Below are 16,324 nucleotides of genomic sequence, written 5' to 3' on the forward strand. Positions count from 1 at the left end.
ACAGACTCCTTTCAGAGGGATAAAGGAGAGCACTTCACTAATGCTGGTGGGGGAAGTTAAGTCAATGTCTCCTGGTTCAGCCATGAGCTATTACAACCATTTTCTATCATTACTCATACAGGAAGAAGCTAGCAGTTCATGGGTTCTTCACAGAGCACCGCAGAACACTGTCCAAACTGCTGGCCGTATTTGCACATCCATGTTTTATTTCCTTTCTTAGTATAAACCAAATTTCCTGTTTCTCAGTACAGATTTCTGATCATGGTTGCTGCAGCCAGTTTTGCACACACGAAAGGCTATCCACTATCAGCCTTCCATCACTGCAATTTTACCAGGACTTCAGATTGTGCATCTCTACTATTTACCTTCAACAGCTTTCTCACAGGTGTTTAAATGAATCTGAAGTCTCAGTCCACCCTCAAAAAAATGTCTACATCGGATGCATTGCACTTCCCCTTGCGCTTGAACATATGACAACCGCATATGCACGTCAGGGTTGCAAACCCTTTGAAAAATCTGGGTGTTTAAGTGTGAAGGCTGAATTTCTTAAAACCAGACTGAAAAAAATTTGGGGACCAAAAGCACATCTGGACTCTTTCCTGCTGGCAGGGATCTGCTGCATCCCAGAATCAGCTTCTGCTTTACAATAGGGAACAGAGGCCACCTGAGAACTAAAGGCAAAGAGCCCTCTCCCTTTTAGGGGACGGTACTGAAGGTTGCAGCTCATTCCTCACCGCAGGTCCCAGAGCACAAAGAAGTCTCACAACCGTCACAGTTTGTGCTTAAGTTCCTCTTGTCCTACCCTCCTCAACTACCTCTTCCTTTACAGCAAAGACATCAGTATTTTTCACCATCAATTATTTGCTGATTAATTTTTACAGTAAAATAAAAACAACACAAACTTGAAGTAAATGAAAGTTAGAGAAACATGGTAGCATACAAGAAGTGAGAACACATCACAACACTCCAACATACAGATCCTCGTCCCACAGTTAGATGGGATGAATTTATGATGGCAAAAGCGAATTCCCAGCAAGGATGAATAAGAAGCAGCGTTTTCAAATAACATTTAAAAAAATCAGTAGAGAGATAATTAATCACTTTGATGTTTCAGGAAATGTGTTCTTTGATGCTGTGTCAAAGAATTCTGCAAATAGCAAAAAAGCGGGAGACAATAACAGCTGTGTAAACTAAAAGTGTATTTGTGGTGTGGGAAGGTGAATGAGCTACAGTCCTTTCATTCATTTTATCGGCTGTGGCATATAATATGTTGTTTGAACCAAGAGGTCACAGGATACAGACATCTGCTCATTAAACAATATTCTTATTCCCTTTTACTGATGATCAAACAAGTATTTATCCACTAAAACGCTAAGATAGCATAAATAAGTTCCAGGTGCTGAGGGGCATACGGAGGAAGTGTTCTTCTCTCGTTTTTTTTGGACTAATTCTTTTTCCATTCCCGTTCTCAAGTTAGCTATCACTCTCTGGGTTTATCTCTGGGAGAGAAAGGAACTCTGGTGAGGCGGGTGAGCTATCAGCCTAGGCGTAAAAGCCACGCAGTTTCCAAACTATCAGCATCCCCACAACAACTTCTATCTCATTGGCGTGTAACACAGTCATGGCCAGATGCTTTAATCAGTGAGCAGTACGAAGAGGTCTTGCAATAAAGAAATGGATTGAGCCATCCCAGAGCAGCACGGCAAATACTATGAGATAACCTCATGTAGGCTGTAATGGGAAAGCCCTACCTGTGGGAAGGAAACACTGTGGAGTGACTAGAAGAACTCTTCACCTCTTTGTAGTTCGGAGCAAAGAGAAGGGAGGTCTGGACAGAGCCATGTCTTACAGAGCCATGCTACATTGTGCACCTCCCATATCCAGATAGTTTGAAGCATCAAAGTGGATAATCAACTACATCAAGAAATTAAGAAAATCCCCAAACTAGTGGCATGGATCAGCTGCCTCCTGCTTCTTGGAGAGGTGACACCATCATCACAAAAAAAACAAACCAAGGTAACGCAACACATATGGAGAGATGTGGGGTGAACAGAAGAAACTTAGGAAAAAAAAAAATGGATGTTTAAAAAAAAGATGGCCTTCGCCTTACCAAAGAAATCATCCCGTACTATGAGAGCCATCCCATACGAGAAAGGGAACAGAAAGAGATGGGGACAAAGGGGGAGAAAGGAAGAGAAAAAAGCAGCCATTAAGTACTGATCTGTAAATAGCAAACAGTGCAGCTCGTCAGCATGTGTAAGCATGTGTGTGTGTGGTGCCAGCATATGCTGTGATGCTCAGTAGGAACTAACCTACACCCTGTTTTGTTTCAACCCAGCCTTGCAGGGATTTACACCTAAGATTTCAGAACAAGCTCAACTTGAGCTCCTATTTTTCTTCCATCTTCATCATTTTGCCTGGACTAACCACCTTTGGGCTCACCACCCCCACAACAAAGGCAACTGAACAGACATTATGAACAGGGTGAGAGAAAGACAAGGGGGAGAGAAAAATAACAGGGTGAGGGGAAAAATAACAAAGCTCGTATTTGGCCTTTTTGCACAGGCTCAAATCCATTTTCTTACTCAGAGAAATTCCAACTAAACTTCAGTGGCAGGTTTTCTGAGAGAGGACCAGGATAAGGTAGCTTAGAGTAAAAAAGTTTGAGCTAAGAGAAAGGATGATATCATCCCTTTCTTTTTTAACCTCACAGACCCAGCACCAAGAGGTGGTGAGCCCTCCCCAGTTTGTAGGCAGAGGCACATGACAGAGTTAATCGCTGCATAATATTATGCTGTGCCTTTCAACATCCTATATCTGTGCAAGTCACCTGCCTTTATTATAGAGAAGACCTAATCCAGCTTGCACTGAAATCAAGAGAGAGCCCCTTGACTTCATCTGAAATTGTACCAGGGCCCAAGTGCGTTTTATGGAAATGTGAAAATTCTGCAAGTGCAGGACCTTGATGGCAGAGCGTGGCCCTAACGTAGTCAGCCTCTTTCACAAAAATAAAAGATGACAGAGATATCACTTCAAACTTCTGCCCGAAAGACAAAGCTCCAGCAAAAGGCAGAGGCTCTGCCATTCACTGATCCATCGAGAAAGAAATGAACTGTCTTTAATTTTACTACAGCGACTCCAGAAAAGGGCCAGTATGCACTAACTGACCTGTAACGGGCATCATGCAAGCAGAGGGATTCCTCAAAGCTTTGTTTACTTGGAGGAAAATGGAAAACCTAACTTTGATTTCCATGCCCACCTGAGATCTACTCAAAATACAGCTCCCGTCCTGACAAAAAGAAACTTTCCACCCCACAGAAAGAAAAAGGCACAGCAGGGTTTTCCCAAGACCCCGAGTGACAGGTCAGTGTAATATAGTGGAGCAAACTGGCAGAAAGCCACAAAAAAAGCTTATCAAAATGTAGCAGCACGTGAGCACAAAGCAGCGATGTCCTACTGTCTGGGGACCCACCAGTGCAAGGCAACCAAGCAAGGCAAAGGCGGGACAAAGTCCGCAAAGCCAACCGTGAGTGGACAAGAGCAGGGGAGTATCACATGTGTATACCACGTCATTCAATCTCGACAAGGAAAAAAGAAACAATGGAGGAAACTGAACGGAGGAGAGATACACACCTGAGAACTCCCCTACGGGCCATGTCCAGCGAAGCACAGAGAGACAAGGGAAAAAAAGGAAGTGAAAAAAGGATCAATCAGTGACCGAAACCAACAAAATAAAAATTTTGTTTTAAAAAAAATTAACAATGATTCAGCCATTTCAATGTCAAAAGGCATGAAATAGTAAGGACAGGACCTGCCATGACCGCAGATGGCATGATTCTACATACAGGACGTAAAAAAATCAAGGAAAGGTAACCCGCAGTACAACTGGAAGCACATGCCTTAGCTGCCCCCAGTTTTTCAGACACCAATTTGAGGAGATCACATCTTCCTGGACTGGATAAACCTTTATTTTCTCAATCATATCATTAAATGCAGGACAATGGCTAATTTCCACTACCTCCTCATTTCCCCTCCCCTCCTGAGCAAAAGACAAATCCTTGTTTAGCAACCAAATTTTCTCAGAATCAATACGTACTTCAAGGATACCTCAGTCTGCAAAAGGCAATCAGTTGTTTAAAACAGTTTTTTATAATGCATGATGTTAGGACTGGGTTTGGTAATCTCATTTCAACTTCTGTATAAAAAAAACTATATATAAACTTACCGCTAATACGGCTGAATTTCTGTCTTCACCACAAAACCCCTGTTTATTTGAAGGGAGGTTTTAGTCTCCAAAGCAAATACAGTCAGGTATCCTAAAACTGAAAGGAAGCACCTCCCACAGCCCACAACCAAACGGCTAGTTGGCCTTCACGTCCAGATTCTCATGGGACAGTGAAGAACAGGAAAGGGGGAGATGAGAGAAGGGGGAACGTACTCAGGATCAGTACTGCAATAACCTGCGATTAACACGTGAATACGCAGGAAAACAGGCCAAATAGATACTAGGACCGTTCATAAGGCTGTAGTGAGAAAGAAGGGAAATCAGTGAACAATTATGACGAGTACATAGTTGTTCTCATTCCACATTTTTCTCCAAACTACATCCTATATGAACTCATGTATGTAAAGAGGTATTAGAATAGTGATAAAAACAGACTTTAGTTGTAATTTGTATAATCCAAAACTGCACTAGAGAGGGCCAATTTTGTACCAAGAGATGTTGGTAGCTTTGCAGATATCCACAAGGCAAGAGTGAGATTTTCCATTCAGGAAACAGACACGTCTTCCAGGTACTGCTCAAGAGTAATTTCTGTAAGCTCCTTTTATTTCAAAGTCCTCTTTAATGACAGTTCTCTGTCTTTACGAAACTGAGTCCAAAAGGAAATAATACCTCTCTAACACTGATTTAGAGAGAACTCTTTCAGCATGTGAGTCTTGTTGCTTACTTTGCAGCCATATAGCACAATTTCCTCTGTGACTCTTCAGATTCAAAGATATGGAAGGAAGAGAGAGAACAACCTATCCAACAAAAAAAGACAAAATGGTGAATAATGTTGACAGATCTGTCAGTACTGAGATCTAGCCTCCAGCTTTAGCAGAGATTCTTAGTGTTTTCCATTGCGCATAGCCAAGAAACGTACAAATTTAGTTTCTAAGATCTCTGCCTGCCTTCCTCCCTTAATACAGTCTTGGCCACATGTGTGTTAATTTTAAGGAACACTTAAGATGTCTGAGGACTGTGCAGGCAGCCAGAAATCAACAAAAGGATTAATTAGATTAACATTTCTGTCAGGACACTCATAGAACTAACTGATGTCACCCCATTTCATCTCCCAGACTTGCAAAGGGATCGGGAGAAGCCTTCCTGTTCTGCTGGTCCAGCATGCGATAATCTGCAAGAGTTCTGCTGCTCTGCTCAAAATCAGAAAATTGTCCCAGGGAGCAGCATGGAAAAGCTGGTAAGTGACGTATCACATCATATCTCTTTAGAAGATGGCAACAAAGGGTTCGCTTCAATGTATTTTTCGGTAGCTTTGTGCGAGCGAACTTGGAACACATGAAGAACACAGAAACTTTTAGAGAGTTTTAAAATTCGGTGTTAGCCTGGAGAAAAAGGTTGGCTTTTATGCTTAATGGAGAGGGATCAACATATATTTTTTTCTAAGTAAAAGAAAGGTAAAGGTTAAACAGTCTCCCTTCCTTTCCATGTATTTGGCAAGGACAAACTATCTCTACATATGGAAGCAATTTTATACTTAATGTAAAAATTAGGCCTGTGGATATTAGAGCAGGTGGTGGTTTAGATGGTAGATAGAAAGGAATTTGATCTTAATAAGCTGATCTTACAGGGGCACTGTTCAGCAAAGTCACCGTATATTTTTATTAGAAGTGGTAGCTCCCAAACAATGGATGTCTCAAGACTCAAGACACGTCATCGATCTTTAGCAGCTTTACCTAAGAGATGAAGCACCTTCGACTTTAACTGAAGTTGTAGTGATCAACCTTGCAAGGTCTCCAACTGGACAACTGAAAGCTTTGGCCCTTTGAAAACAACAGCTCCCATTTCTCATTGATCATTGTGCCAGACTACAGGAATCTCGATGTAATCCAACCGGTGAGCCGATTCCAGGAAGGCAGGCTTTCAGGAAGTGGGAAATAAACTGTTTCAAGCAGTTCAGATACTAAGCAAGTAATTTTTCTGAATAACACCTTCCAGAAGCTGACATTCCCTGATGCCCCAGCCGTTTTGGGGAGCGTGAAGAAAGCAGCAGCTGGCACAGAAGATGTATATGATCAGTGGCAGGTTGCCATATAATAGACCACACACTCTTAATAACAGAGCACCTGAAAACCAAGAACAAACATAGCTGGGCAATGGCAAGATTCTCAGTGGCTGTAATGCTTTGATTCTGCTATGAAGAGAGTTGTCAATGATGTATGGGGGCTGGCTAACCAAAGTTCATACCACACAGGGCAGAAGAAGCTTTAACGTTCACATGTAGTTAACTCTTACTGTCAGCTTCACTCTGAGCAGTACTCCTAGCCCTTCTGTAATGACTGCTAACACCCAGGTTCCTCTCAAAACTGGAACTCCAGCTTTTCCTTAAGAACTTCTAAATTCAAATTTTGAGAGTAACTGCACACGTTGGCTCCAGTCATAGGCAGAGAAAGCCTGTGCTTTCACCTGGAGACTTCTATCGATTTTTTTCCTCCACCAATCTTGATTTTGGGTCAAACAATAAATGTCTGAAGACTATAGGCAATGGCCATCAGGTCATCACTCCTTTGATTTGACTTGTACACAGCAGCTGTCTTGCAGAGCTAACACCATGCTTCTAAAAAAGTAAAAATCTACCTATATCAAATAGCTATTGCAGGAGTCCTGGTGATAATCTGTATCTTGTTCTTACATCTCAAAGTTACAAAATTGTCTATAAAAATACCAATTTCAGAGATTCTGTACTAGATGAAGCACACAGCACTGGACTAGCCTACTTTTCAGCCTTCAGTCCCCTCCTTCACAGTCAAGTCATCAGTGAATAGGCTAAAAATCTTCTCTGCAGCAATACACCCCTTCAGAGAGTCTTCGTGCAGGATCATGCTCAAAGGTGATGTAAATATCTTCGCAATTTTAAGTCTTGCAAAGATGAGCTGCAGCAATTCTTTGATGTGATTCAGCTGATCCTGTTCTGGATTTATATCCAAAAGCTCTTCAGTAAAAACTGTCTTTCCAGAACCAATTATGAGATAATCCATAAGCAGCTCTTATGTCAGTAATCACCAGAAAGGAAATGTATGCTTTCAAATCAGATCTCTTGCTACTCACTGCATGAAAGATACTTTGTCCTCATGTCTCCTAAGGCTCCTTAAATAGAGCAGCAAACCTGAAAGTGAGCTACACAGTTTTGAACTTTATCAGCTGCCTGCACTGTCTGAGCATTCAAACCTCACTCATAGCGTCCTGATTCAGGAAAACATTCGACAGGACAAAGAGCACGCTTAAATTCTGCCACGAATTACAGTCTAGAAGTCAGAGACCAACATCAAAAGGTATGGCAAGGGCTCAGACTGCAACTGAAAACGAAGTTGCTTCTCTGACTGCTTCAAAGTCCTAGTCAGGAATGCGGAATATAACCAGTCTTTGGATATTACAAACTCCTTTCAAGATCAGCCTAGGAAGCGATTACATTCTCAGACCGACTATAAAAGGATAAAAGGCACAATACAGACCATAATATCTCCATATGAAAACAAAGAAATGTTGTTTGTTAGAACTTCAAAAAGTTAACAAAAGGAGTTACTTTATTGCAGACTTCAAACAAAAGCTTTATTCTAAGGGAAGTTGCTACTGTGCAGGATTATTGGGGAGAAAATTTGGGTGAGGAAGGGGAAGGAGCAAGCTTTGTCGTTGAAGCATTTGTGCAGGAGAATCCCATACAAAAATAACCTATTTACATAAAGACAACCCAAATTAAAGCTACCCAACCATTTAAATTAATTTCTAAGTACATATTACTGTATTGCTGGTACATATTTCAGTCACAGTATGCCCCAAATTTCACGTCATTGTTAAAGGGCACAGATCCAAAGTTCTGAAAAAAAGAGATTTTAAATACTTCTAAAAGCCTTGCATAGTTTTCACTATACCAGAGAGAACAGAAGAGTTCTAGCAGGTTTTTACCTAGCAGATCTGCTCCTTCATCAACATCCCCAATAACCTCGGACCCTGCCGTGGAAAGTTCATGATACAGAGAGTCTGTGTTGATGCCGAATGCCTTGTTCACAATCCCCTGTGTCGGGCTGTTGTTGGAAGAAAAAAAAGCAAGGACTCTTGTTACTTGGCAGCATTTAAGCTAGCACATTCCTCTCTGAAATGCTGAGCATCGCAGACCGTTGCATTTAAAACACTGAAAGCTTTATACCTCTGCACCATGGGCCGACTCAGTGAATGTATTAAGAAAGGAAAAAACACATTTCATTCCTCATATCAAGCTACTTGGCAGTACTTATCATGCACAACCTCAGCAAAGCTGGCCTAGCTGATTCCTTTCCAGATCATAATTTATGACTATTAAGTATTTGATGGAAAACTTTTAACTCACAGAAGCTCTCAAGTCTGACTTTTAAGACTGTGCAATGGTTCCCACGTGCCTATCAATCTAGATAGCACCTTTTATAGCACTAAGATCAGATAAGGAGTCAAATGTTGCAAACAACAATCATTTTCTCTGTTCTTTCCCAACTAGTAATTGAAAGCACCCTGAATGGTTAGTTTCTTCTTTGGGTCAGTTCATATGCATGAATGCTTATTCACATGTTAGTAAAATGTTATTTCAGTAAAAGCAAATCAAAGAGAAGAACTTTGGAATTTGCAGATCTAATGCTATCTAATCATATCATACAGGAGCACATTCCCACATCTTAAGTCTCTTTTCTACCTTCAAAAATCTTGTATTTCTTGACAGTCCTATGGCTCACACAGAAAAGAGCTGTTGTGGGAGGTTACCATAACAGAGGGGGAAGCCACCTCTGGGATTATCGGTGCATATGCCAAGAATGGGCATTAAGGTGGGTATAAAGATTTTTAAATGCCCCGCATTGTTTGGGGGGAATCAGCCAGCAGGAAGAGACGCTGAGCAAAGTTTCCAGCAGTCTAACAGAAATATTAGTACCACTGGAGGTTAGCTCCAGTTGTGTGGCTTTCTTCTCACATAAATCAAGTCTCAGTGATCAAGCCTGGAAGTTACAAATGTGTTGTGATAGCTGTCTCTGATACCTCACGAGTACAATGTGCTACAGAAAAAGGAGGAAAAGGAGTTTTTTTAACTACAGAGAGCAGCCTGAGAGCACTGAGGAATTACAAATGGGTGCCGTGACTGCATCAGAATTAATTAGTTCACACACTGCCTAATGGACAGCCACACATGACAAGAAGCAACCAAGCTCTAATTTGAAGACATAATCCAGCTTGACCATCTTTAGCAATTAGCTTTCAGAAGCTGTATGTCTCTTGAAAGCATTCTGGTCTGAAAGCAGCAAGCACACTGTTCAGCACACTGTTCAGCAGCTCCACAGTTAGCTTGTGTCTCTTTCCTGTGGCTTTTCAGTCTCTCTACCTGGATCACAGACTACTCTGCCTAAACAACTCCTAGTGGAGCAATGTTCTCCATTCCTTTCTCCTCAGGTTCAGACTGATCATTAGTCTTATCCCATCGGCCACTTTCATCTTCCTCTCGCAGAGCTGGCTCAGCTACCTGGATTCTTCCTGCTGCTGACTCTAAAAGTTGCCCATATATCCTATATATTCTGAGGGGAGCTTAATTGCAAATACAGTCTAGTCCAAACTATGACCACTATATACCGATACGCAACTGAGAAATGCATCTTTTATCTCTGTTCACATACACCTCTAGATGAGGGTGCTCAACAGGTGGGAATCCAGTCCAGATTTAGACTGTGAGAAAATCTCGCCTTGACTTTGTCAGGGTAATCTCATGCATAACCTGTAAGAGTTTGGGGCTTGGTTTCACTGGTGCACTGCTGAATTAAGACCTAGAGCAGGGTAAAGTTAATGAAACCCTGTAAAACTACCCACCAGACCTTGGTAAAAATCAATCAGTGAACTTAGACTGATAATTCTAGAATAAGAGCTGCCTCATAGAAATGTGGTGCCAAAATTAACATCCTTTAAGGAGCCTCCTATCCAACACAAAATGGGTTATAGACAGGAACCACAGCAATATCTGACTAGCCTCACCTGGGACCACCCACACACCTTCTGCCCATTGGTCCAAGGGCTCCATATAAGCTCAGGCCTGGGCCTTTAATTCTTATCTGAGCTATGCTATATCTGTCTTTAGTCCTGTCTCCTGCTGCTCCTGGATAGTCCCTGGCCCTAACGCATTCCCTCATCTTCCTTGGGGTTGCTGATGCAGACAGTTATTAGCATCCTGCTCAGATCCTGCAGGACTGCACCTGTGTCAGTGAGGGCACTGCCTGTGCTGGGGTCAACCCCACCCCCTGCTCTTGCTGCTCCCTGACACTTACAGCAAGTAAAATTGAAAAAATGTTGAGTTTTAAAACTGAATTCAGAACTGATCTCCTATTAGACAAATGCATCTTTTTCCTCTCCTTGAAGACTTAAGCCTCTGTCCCCTTTTCCCATCTTCAAACCTCTGATGCTATGTTTCCCCGTCCTCCCTGATCCAGCAAGGCAAACTATCCTGTCTCAAATGAATCCAATTCTGGGTCAGCTGGACAGCTTTTTACCAGACATCTAGCTGACATTTTCCTTCTCTCGAGGACCTGAACCCCTCATACTTCCACCAAGGAGAATGTATGGGATTAAGCAAAGAGCTGCATCTTGAACTCAGTGCGAGCCACAGCATCCATTCTTCACCCCTCACAAAGCCAGACTAAACAGTGGAAAATCACAATCAATACCTGTTACCGGTGCGTTCCAGGCGGGGATCTTGACACATATCCAGCTCTGGAGTAGAGTCTATGATGTCCTGAACATCAGACCACTCATCACTGCTTCCCATCCCTAGATAAGACAACACATGCAATCTAGAGGATCAGTACTCTCAAAGGATAGCGTTCCCGGAAGGGACTTCTGGGGCTTTGAATATTAAGACTTCAAAACTTCATGGTGTCATGTGCAAAATCTTGAAATAGGAACAGAAGGGGGATGATCATCTGGAGTCACAAAGGCACGAGTTCTGGGAAGGTGGCCTTCATAATTCCAGAGCAGGAAGAGACATAACCGTAAGTGGCCCCCCATCCCCTGCCATACCTGGGTGCCACCAAGCTCATTGAGATGGATCTCCAGTACAATGTGATCATCAGAAACATTCCACCTATTTAAATAACTTCAAAATGACCTTTCTATCTCTCAATAAAAACCCTTCACTTACAATGCAGCTTTGGCAAAGATCTGAGAACACAGAGTCATCTTCTGTTCTCTTCACAGAGATTACTTAAGTTATGAATCGATACTGAGGATTTTAGCAAAATAATTGGTCAATACAAATTCTCAAACTTACAACTGGCTTAGATAGCCATTACAGTGAAATTTCACTTAGAAGTTGCGTTATGCTATATATGAAATCTAGACCGTCTTTGTATAAGCTATTGCTTGGAGCCAATATTCAAAGAAAATAAGGAATTTCCCACTGTTGTCAAGTTCTATGTACTACAAACCAAACTGTTCAAAAGCTCAGACTTACACCTATCCCAAAGAAGTAGTATGAACACAGGGTCTGTTCAAATATGAAATTCTTGAAGGATTAAAGACTCATCTGTAAACTACATTAGCCCCTTAGCTGTGTCAGATGTGAAATTTTTGACCTTTCCAAACAGCTTTAGCAGCCAACTATATAAAGAAAGCCCCTGACAACTTGAGTGTTATTTTATTGTTTTAGGCTGGCATTGTGCACCAGTTGGCAACAAATGCCGTGTCTGAAGACAAAGCCTGATGTGTATCTATTGCCAAACTAGGCATCTACACCCCAGCGGTTTCCAGGCTCACAGTAACAGAGCATTCCTTCTCTTTATTTTTCCAAGCTGAGAAGCTTTTCTGCAAATGCCTTTGAGTACCTTTTCTGTAGGTTCTGCTCTAAGGCATTTGCATCACTGACAGACAATTATTTATGTATAAAATATATAATTAAAATTCAAGTATCTGAGTTTCTCCACAGCATGCAACGCTTAGGAAAGATGCAACTATCAGCTTTTAGCAGATTCCACAATACAGCACTTCCATCAAGAAAATACAAGCTTTCACACGCACAAGGACTTCACAGTTGCACTCATATACAAAAGAGCAGATTTTGGCCCAAGAATGCTATTGATGGTAAACTAGCTCATAAAGTAGCAACCGTAAAAGTCACTGTAAGGACAATTATTTAGAGGGCATTAGAACTATAGCTCTCTGAACCCCATGGAGAAATACTGTCAGGCAAACTTACCTTTGAAGCAAATCCAGCACTATCACTGGAACTACTATAGCAATTTTTCCTTTCCTGCGTGTCTAGTTCTAGCTTATTCCTGTTACATACAATTCCTGGTTTCTCCCACCAAAGACATTCATGTTCAGTTTATCCAGTACTAATGCTTATACTGACCTGCCTTGGCCAAGATCACAAAATAGGTAACGATTTAACAGTTGGCCATGCAGAAGCCATATGCTTTTATAAAGAACTACACTGACGTGTCTGGTAGACTGACCTCTATGACCTGGGAGCCCCTCAGCTGCTAATATAAATACAGAATGGGACTCAAATCATAGCAATTCTCAGCCAAAAGCTACAACAAAAGATGTTATATATTGGTTGACGGTTTTAATTTGCTAGAAGCCCAATTGTGAATGTTAGCAGAGGAACCTCCTCTGCATTACTAGGATTAAAAGGATGATCCTCTGCTTCAGATGCTAACCTTGGAGACCCAGGCTCATTCATGTATTCCTGCACAGACCTTCTTTATGATCTTCAGCTAGTTTTACAGTCCTTTCGTATGTAAGTTCGTGACCTGCGAAACAGATCTTTTCTCATTTCCAAGGGCTGCTGCAAATCTAAATACAACACAGGCTGGGGGTTGCTTAGATGCTGCATTGGTAGAGCTATATTAAACACCACGGAAACTGGCTTTCATCATGTTATTCCACCATTTATTTATTTAAATAGCCTGGTGCTTAGGTGATGGTTTTCCTCACTAGAGATCATGAATTCAAATCCATATAGGACTCCAGCGAGTGGAGAAAAAACAATTGTAGCTTTTAAAGGTTTGAGGAGTTTCTTATATTGGAAACAGACTAAAAGAAATCAGCTTATTTAGCTTAGAAAAACAAAACTGAACAGGGATATAATTGCTACTTATAAATACATCAGGGCGTGGATAACCACACAGAAGGGAAAACAACTATTTAATCCAACTCACAATTTTGCCAGGTGAACAATGAGGTTTAAAATACTTACGAATAAATTCAGACAAGTAATTAAATGGAAGTTTTAAACTATCAGATTAATGAGGTCCAGAAACAGCTCTCCAAAAGCCCAGTTAGACGAAGATGGGACTTGACCTTTCATGAAAGGGGTTCTATGACACAGGGGAGTGCAACTGCAGGGAACTGAACTCAATATTCCTATCCTGAATATTCATGAAACTATCCACATCATTACTGAAATTTTTACAATTTTCTATGCAGAAAAAAGCTGACATCCCGTTAGCGTTTGATGCACATAGATCTTTCCAAGGAACCCTACCTCAAATTCTGTACTTACGAAGCTGATTAGCCCTCATGCTCCCAGTCTCTTCCTGTAACAGGCAGACACAAGCACTGTGAAGTCAATTATTTTAATGATTAAATCCAGTTTCCATACCTATGCTGACATTCCTCATCTCCTGTGTGACCTGGACTTCCATGTTCCGGCTGTTCCGCTTTTCTCGTGCCCTCTTATTGCTCTTGGCCGTGCCATTGTATTCACTGATGGGCTGGACGCTCTCATTCAGGGGGGTGACAGCAGCAGAGGGAACAGATGACGTGGGAGTGTTCGACTTGGTCCCAGTGGTACTCGGTGTGGCAGCTGCCGAGGACTGTCCAGATTCGGACATTTCATCTTGGGGGCACTATGACAATTCCAGGGTGGGAGAAAAACAGAAAGGGAAAAGCACAGCTATACATTTCTATTTATCTCCCATGTGTTGGTTATGGCTGCCCTAAAGCATTATGAAAAATTGCGTCTCGTTCATCACACGAACTAACTGTCCAGAGCTCACTGGTCACGCTTGGCACTGCAACCACAATGAAGCAGTGAGTTCTCGTGCTGAACTCAGCAAGCAAATCCTACCTATTTAAGGACTGATCTCCTTCTTCCTTTACTGCTTAGCACTGGTCTTCAGAAGACACATCAACATGTGATCTTCATCGTGCATCTCAAGGAAGATGGCCTCATCAAAGGCGAAACGCACCCGCAACTCCCACAGACTACAGTGGAAGCTGAAGGGTTTTAGCACTTGTAGTAAGCCAGGCCAACTTTTTCCAAGACCGAAAGGCAACATGGATACTGCCGGGACAGGATCTGAATTGGCCTTTTAGAGGTTCTGGATGCTGTCATTATAGTAAGTCATTACAACAACTCGGATGCTAGCACTTTGAGAGAACAGAGAAGGATTTTTAACACTAAACTGCGGAAGCAAAGCGGATACCAAGCTGGGATGGTCTGAGTTCGTTAGCGCAGAGACCTATGTCCGCCTATCACTTTATGCAGAAGCTAGCCAGGCATGGGTCCTGCTTGACAACAGAGTAGAAACAGGTATGATCTGCCCACTTCCAAATGACAGAAGACAAGACCCAAGAATTAAAAAACCAATTTACAAATTAACATATGAGATGGATTTCCAGTGTGAAACGTGCACAAATGGGTCTCAGTTTTGCAGACATTACAGCCCCACTTCTTGCAACACCACCTCCTGAAAAACAGGGGAGGCTTTCAAGACTTGGCCAGCATTTTACACTGTGACCCTTGTTTGTCAATTAAAACAGCGCTGCTTCACGATCAGGCAATTAACTTCCTAACCAATGGAGTAATCACTCCCAGACCCAAATGGGATCACCCTGTTCTTCATAGCAGCCCACTCCAATTACTGCCTGCAGGGAAATGACAAAATAAATTTTCAGTTATATGTGATAATGAGTTGCAATTGGGTGCGATGACATACAGTATCTGCACGTGCAGACCCAGCTACAACCTTTTCTACTTGCCTCTCCTCTCCTGTGCAATTGATAGAAAGCTTCTGATTCTGCTCAGAGGCTTCTTCACGCCTCCCAGCCCTGGAGCTGTGATGCTGTTTCACTTCACTGATTTGGAAGTTTCATTCTGTTGTTCTAATAACAACTTCATAACATGACAAAAAGAATTCAAAATGGGATGAGTGAGAGGACTAAAAAATGGTGACTAAACCCTTTGCAGCCATTTCTTTTTTAAATCTGGACTCTTATTAACATACTGCTTTAATTAGACTGTCCTCTGTGTGCTTGATCTTAAAATATCCTGCTGTACATTGCACTGTGGAAGTCAAAAGTTTTACACTGCATCTGTGCCTTTTATACTGGAAATAATATATTTTTTAAACTACATTACCATTAAATACGATCCACATTTTTTGTATATTGTTTTTGGATCGTCAGTCCAAACAACACCCACATTCCCATATGGACTTTCAAATCATCTCCCTGCACATTTGCTGATTTTCAGCATCAAAACTGAGATGAGGACATTTCACTTAGGCTGCTACATGTGAAAACCACACTTCCCACATCTACTTCATATTCCTGCTCCAGGAGAAATTTTTCTAATGTGTCAAGAAAAAAAAAGATCAAACCAGAACAAATATGACCCAGTAAGTTTTGCGCTACTTCAACTGCAATCTGCCGGCTGTGCTTTCTAATTTACAAAGGGACAAAGAATACCTAGTGTAAAGTACAATTGTAAAACCTCCTTCCCATAAACAAAACTTCTCTTGTACGGAATTCAGAGATGTTCTTGTACCCCCTATATGACTACAGCATAACCACAGTCTGTGAGGAACTTCACACTGTAAAACAGACACCCAGATGGATCCAGTGTCACTCCTTATTTTTAGGAACTAGACATCATTCAGAAATGCTGTATCATCAGTGTCCAGAGGACAATCCTTAGACCAGAAACATACCCTGTAATCTCTTACTTACTGACATACTCTTCCCCTCAGTCAAATCACATCAGTGACATAATCACTCCGATCTACGCTTGCCCTTGGGTTATACAACTGAATTTTACAT

At 41.7% G+C, this 16,324-nt stretch overlaps 1 protein-coding gene across 50 annotated transcripts in view; it reads right to left on the bottom strand.

Annotated features, from left to right (window-relative positions):
- MAPK8IP3 (mitogen-activated protein kinase 8 interacting protein 3) overlaps positions 1-16,324 on the bottom strand; it is an 83,545-nt gene that overhangs the window by 26,015 nt on the left and 41,206 nt on the right. For 28 of the 50 annotated variants that reach the window (XM_068907971.1, XM_068907963.1, XM_068908000.1 and 25 more), the window contains 3 exons: positions 13,884-14,130; positions 10,948-11,050; positions 8,186-8,304 (listed from right to left, as the gene is read on the bottom strand). In XM_068907971.1, the coding sequence (XP_068764072.1) occupies positions 8,186-8,304; positions 10,948-11,050; positions 13,884-14,130 (469 nt within the window). Of the gene's footprint in view, positions 1-2,110; positions 2,129-3,633; positions 3,646-8,185; positions 8,305-10,947; positions 11,051-13,883; positions 14,131-16,324 lie in introns of all 50 variants that reach the window. The other 22 variants (XM_068907978.1, XM_068907973.1, XM_068907960.1 and 19 more) reach the window with 2 other exon arrangements.

The sequence above is a fragment of the Struthio camelus genome, chromosome 15 (assembly GCF_040807025.1).
Source record: "Struthio camelus isolate bStrCam1 chromosome 15, bStrCam1.hap1, whole genome shotgun sequence".
Lineage (NCBI taxonomy): Eukaryota > Metazoa > Chordata > Aves > Struthioniformes > Struthionidae > Struthio > Struthio camelus.